At 46.3% G+C, this 5,573-nt stretch overlaps 1 protein-coding gene across 1 annotated transcript; it reads right to left on the bottom strand.

Annotated features, from left to right (window-relative positions):
- Positions 1-249: 249 nt before the first annotated feature.
- On the bottom strand, positions 250-5,495 carry ZDHHC22 (zinc finger, DHHC-type containing 22). The gene is made up of 2 exons (XM_009876278.1): positions 4,934-5,495; positions 250-720 (listed from the first exon to the last, which is right to left on the bottom strand). The coding sequence occupies exons 1-2, from the start codon at positions 5,493-5,495 to the stop codon at positions 455-457; spliced, it is 828 nt and encodes a 275-aa protein (XP_009874580.1). The 3' UTR covers positions 250-454.
- Positions 5,496-5,573: the final 78 nt, after the last annotated feature.

Below are 5,573 nucleotides of genomic sequence, written 5' to 3'. Positions count from 1 at the left end.
CCCGTATATAAGAGACAAAAGGTACCCTGCAAAACCCTCCCAAGCAACACACATCATTTTTACACTCTATCACAACAGCCCAGGCTCTCTGACAGCTCCTGCTGTGGTTTGATAGGGACTACATAGGGTGGCTTGTGGGACTGGAGGCTGGAGGAGTCAGGTAGGAAGCCACAGGAGGGTCTGACTAATTTTTCTGCTAGTTCAAAGACTGTTGCCATATGCGCAGGTGCAGTGATGTGACTACTAAGCTGCAGTATCTCTTCATCTACATGGTTTGTGATCTCCTTGTTAATATTCTAGATTTATTCTGTTTGATAGCCAGTCCTTTCCTCCCACAGTGGCTGCAATCCCAAGAGATGGGGTAGCCCAGCTCTTTAGGGATCCAGGAGACAGTGGGAGAGAACAGGGGAGGTGTTGTGTGCACAGGATGCGCACACACACACACATGTGGTTTTTATTTCTCTTTCTGCTTACGGTAGTCACTTCCCACGTTCAGCACAGGGATGAGAAGTCCTAGCAGCCACCTCTTGCCAAAGACCTCTTGCAGGTTCTCCCTCCAGGGCCGGGTTCTTACCACCATCCCTTTCCGCAGCTGGTACCGCGTCTGCCCACGCAGGATCAGCAGCATCTGGTGGCAGCAGAAGCCAGCGCAGGCCAGTCCGATCCCAAGCCAGAGGTAGAGCATGAGGATGACAAACATCTCAGAGCTAGGCAGAGCTCCTGCAGACCAAAAGTCAGGGGAAAGGAGGAAAACAAAAGAAAGAGTTTAGACACACCTTATGTGCCAGTGTAAGACTCAGCCCTGAGAACCAGCAAGCTGCCTATATTCTCTGGCCACGAGTGGGGAGTTAGGAGCAAGACACACTGGTTGCTTTAACTATATAAAATTGTTTCCTTCATAGCACCTGATGCAATGGATCCTGCTGGGGAAATGCTAAAACGATAACAGTTTCCGTACACTTATCCCTTTGCTGTTAGATTGCAGAGGCAAATTCGGCCAGAAGTGAAATACGTCCTTAAAATTTCAGCACTGTTTTGAAGGATGGATAATTTATTTAAGGATCTATCTGCTCATCACAGTGAATCTAAAATTTCTAGGTTCCTTTTGAAGAGAGATGTGGGTCATACAGCGTGTAGATGCTTCTCTCTCTCTGTCTCTCTCTCAGTTTATATTTATATATACATAGATACATTTATACATTTATACATACATGTTTGTGTAAAATATGTTTAAAAAGAAAAATGAATCAGTAGTGACTTTCCTACCATTAGACAAAGGCAGTTTTCATATGAATGCAAGAAACAAACAGAAAACTTTTCAAAATGCCATCCAAATTCCTTTTTTAAAGCTGATGCTAGAGTAGTCAAAATATTTCGCAGGCCTGAAGCTCCTAATTCAACAGCTTTTGTAGTATATATTTTTGCTGAATATATTTGAATAAAAATATTATCTGGGCACTTTCCTCTACAATGATTTTAAAACTTCTTCTGGAAAATATTAGTACAATAGTAGGTATCGCTGAATGACCTTTCAGTGCGTAGGCAGATCTAAACCTATTAAAATAACATTCTCTGTTTACACACATATTTTGTGTGTATTGGTATGTTATTAAACACCCATATTTACACACAAGCACACAAAGAAAATTTAACGTGTGTCAATACTGGCATAAATAGCTGATATCCTCTCACTTGTTCTTGTGAAGTTTAGAAATTAAAAAGCTCTCACATGGTCCTGTCCCTCTGGAAGACCCTGGAGCAGACACGCTTGGGCAGGTGAAAGCTCTGGTTGCTCTCAAGACCTGCAAGAGCAGTTCTGCTGGCACAGGGATTGTATGGGCAGCAGAGGTGTGCTGCCTAAAACAGGTAGTGGCTGCTTCGGGTTTTAAATTCCCTACGAAGGTGGCTGGGTAAGCATCTCTTGCTTCTCTTATGCAGAAGGCCAGATTAGGTGGTGTCATCTGGTTTTGCAATCTGTGAATGCTGGCTGTAAGTGAATCAGGGCTGTAAGTGAGAGGTTGGGTCCGACCTGTGACAATCACATCAAGCTTTGGGCTAAGCTAGCAGGCCCCTCTGAGTGTGATTTGGAAGGACACTGACTGCCGCCTCAAGCTTTCAGAGATTGTCCTCACTTGAAAAAGACACAGGAGTCATTTGGTTTTCTTCATAAATGCAATGTCATCTTTCCCTTCTTATTAGATCCCATTCAGCTCAGTGGACTTTGTATGCAATACAGCAAGGGAGGGACAAGCCCCTTAGGTTGATCACAAATCCTCAAACTAATCCTGTCGGAATAGCTTAATCTACCAGGTAGGAAGCCCAGAGCCAAATATGGGCTTCTCTGCCCCTCTTTTACTGGATCAGAGTGTGTCAGGCATCTGTTTTTTCATACAGCTGATATTCAGACAGGATATGGAGAAAGACAGCTATTTTCTTTAGAACCTTTGCAAGGTGGCTGTAAGCTTTATTTCTATGAGCCACTGAGTTTCAGCATCCAGAAAATAATTACCTTTGTTTCCCCTTGCAAATATTAAGCATGTCTGAGCCATGCTTTCCAGATACATGATTTTTTAACCTTTTCTTCAGGTTACCTACCTAAAGCATTTTCTGTAATTTCTTCTGTGGATCCAATCTGACCTGTGTTTACAAAAGTGCTCTCCATTTGTCCCTCATCACTACAGTCCATTTTAGGCTTGGATTCACTTCTGCTTTAACTGACCTGGTGTGACCTTGAGCTTTGTCACCATACATTATCTATGCCAGAAAAGCTGAATCACAGGCTGAAATTATAAACTCTGGGTCAGATTCTGAAATCCATGCCTGAGCATAGTCTAGGCAGAACAAGCAAACTGAAATTTTTCCCAGCATGAAAGCAGAGAACACTCAGTTGACATAAGACCATCAAATTCATCCTCCTTTACTCCTCCTCCAGTGCAGAGGGCATGATGGAGAAGGTAATTTTTTTCCCTGCTATAGCAATGCTCTGTTTGGATCCTACAACAGTAATAGTCATGTTAGTTGAAAAAAAAAATTAGATGGACAAGCCTTCCAGGTAATTATTCCAGGCTGTGCTTTTCTTTCCTTAACTGGAGTTTAAATCTGCTGGTAGAAACCCAGCAGGCCCTTCCTCCCAAGCAACTGATTCACCATGCACCCATATAATGCTGTGTGAGGCAGCAGTTCTCCCACCAGCTGAGGTGGAGGTTCGGTGGGAGATGCTGGGAGCTGCTGTTTCCCAAGAGTGTTCTGGCTCCCAGCGCCCAGCCCTGCACCCAGCCCCGTTATGTCCCACTCAAACACTGCCCACATGCTGTCTTTGGCACTGCAGTTGCTGACACCAGAGCTGAGGCACTTCAGTGGCTCTTCAAACATACGCCAGGACCCAGCTCAGTGCAGACGAATCCTCAGAGCCAGAGAGAGAAAGAGAAAACTAATTCCTTGATAATCTCCTCCCACATCCCTGCTCCCCCTCCCAGGCTGCTGTGCTGAGAAGAGCTTAGGCACAGGGGAAAATCATTCCCAGTGTTTTTAATGCTAGTGAAGCCTGTGCAACATTATTTACAAAAATTTTTCTACTTGGAAAAATGACTCCATAAAAATGGCATGGCAGGATTTTGTGTTTATTGTCTGTGATTACCATGACAAATCTGCTAATTTGCCAAGTGGAGAGATATTTGTTTATTTTCAGATGGCAACCCTGCAAACTCAGCCTGGAATCTGAAAAGCAGGCTGGGGCTTCTCTGGCTTCTGTATCCTCAGCAGCGGAGACTCCACTCTCAGATCATAATCAACACTTCTGGTAACGGTGCATGAGCCAAGACAGATGCCAGGCCCTTCTTACTGAGCTCAGCTGAATCTGGAAAGCTAAAATATATGGGATACCTATTTTAGTCTAACGAAAGCTGATCTAAATGTGCGAGGCATGAGCTGCATGGGGTGGGAACAGCATTTTTCTGCAGTTGCTTTCAGGGCAGAGTAACAGTCCAGGCTGTTTGCACAGTCCCTTCTTTGAGACCCAGATTTATCTAGCTCTTGGGTTTGGACAGGGAAAAGGTTGAGGTTAGAGAGTTTAAGGGTGAGTTGAAAGGTGATGAGGCAAGGCAGAGAAAGAGTTATGGGAGCTGAATCAGGAGAGGGAAGGGGAAGGGTTGTGGAGATTTATGAAAAGGCAGGGAGAGAGGGGAAATGGAAGGAAGCAGAATGAAAGGGAATGAATGGGGACAAGGGGAAAGAGGTATTGCTTTTGATGTGGAGCTCTGGCAAGGAGGAGCCACAGAGAATTTTCCCAGGCTCTCTGTGGACCTGTGTTCAAGACTGCAGTCACAAGAGAGGTGGTTAATCATGTCACATTAACTCCTCTCAGCTTCTCTCTCCTCAACCCTTGTTCTACTGTGCTGGAAGGATGGCAAGATCTCAGCAAGCTTGTGCTGCCAGGAGGCAAGGTGTAGGTGACAGTGAAGGAGGTGAGTGGACCTGAATGAAGAAAACGAGAATATCTCTGCTGCGATCTGGGGAACCAACAGACCCCCCAGTTCTGCTTGCAGGACAGGCAAAAGATCCCTGTCACCTGCACTACAGTGAATGAAATCCCTCTCCTCTGTCTAATTGCAACACGCTCCTTGCACAATGGACAGCCTTATTCTATCACTGTCAGTCCGGTTATGGGGCATTTTCCAGAGCCTAATGTGTTAGATAAAGGGCTGTGGCTGTAACCTGGAGTGGGTCCCAGCCCCTATATCAGGTGAAACAAAGTCCTTTGCAAATGCTGTCTCTAGCCTCCAAAGAGGACTTTGTTGAACACAGCCAATTCTCCCTCTTGCCCACTTCCCCACGACCACTCCCCGCACACAACTGAGAAAGATCATGTCCCCACCCAACCGCAGGAGCCCTGGAGGAGGAAGATGCTTCTCATCTCCATGGAAGGAGTCCTTACCTGAGAAGAACTGGCTGATGGAGTGTGGCAGAAGAGTGAGGAAGGCCAGCGGGTTCGCAAAGGACATGGAGAGTGCAGCAGAAATGTAAGCCATGCCTGCCACCAGGGAGTCGAGGCAAGCCAGGGAGGTGTAGAGGCAGAACATGATGAAGTTTCGCATGTTTCTACTCCCGATGCAGTTCCCTGTGAAGAAACAGTGGTGGTCATGCCTCTGGGTGACTCTGGCACACAGTCTACAGAAGTGAGTGCTGGGCAAGGCTGAGCCAGGGGACCTGCTTCCATCCAGCCAGTCTGCCAACACTTCGGCTCCTTTGCCTAAGTTTAAGCCCTTGCCCAAGTCCTCGGGGGAGTTCTGGATCACAAGGACGTAGTTGCCCAGGGCATTAGCTGAGAGGAAGAGGAAGAGGGCCCCATGCAGCAGAGCAGGAGAGAAAAGTGGGGTGGTGGAAGGGTCTCTGAACATGCTGGGGATGAAGAGAAAGATCTGGAGGACGAAAGTCACTAGGGAGATGCACAAGAAGTAGGCTGGAGCGACAATATTGAGCAACCTGAGAACTATCATTGCGGATTACGTTCCTGCGGGGGAAAGCAAGGAGAGAAGGAACATCACCGCTCCGGCTGCACACTTCATCCTTCCATT

Source organism: Apaloderma vittatum, unplaced genomic scaffold (genome assembly GCF_000703405.1).
Source record: "Apaloderma vittatum isolate BGI_N311 unplaced genomic scaffold, ASM70340v1 scaffold5349, whole genome shotgun sequence".
In the NCBI taxonomy this organism is placed as follows: Eukaryota; Metazoa; Chordata; class Aves; order Trogoniformes; family Trogonidae; genus Apaloderma; species Apaloderma vittatum.
The sequence above is the reverse complement of the archived record's forward strand: the minus strand, read 5'-3'. Positions and strand labels throughout refer to the sequence as shown.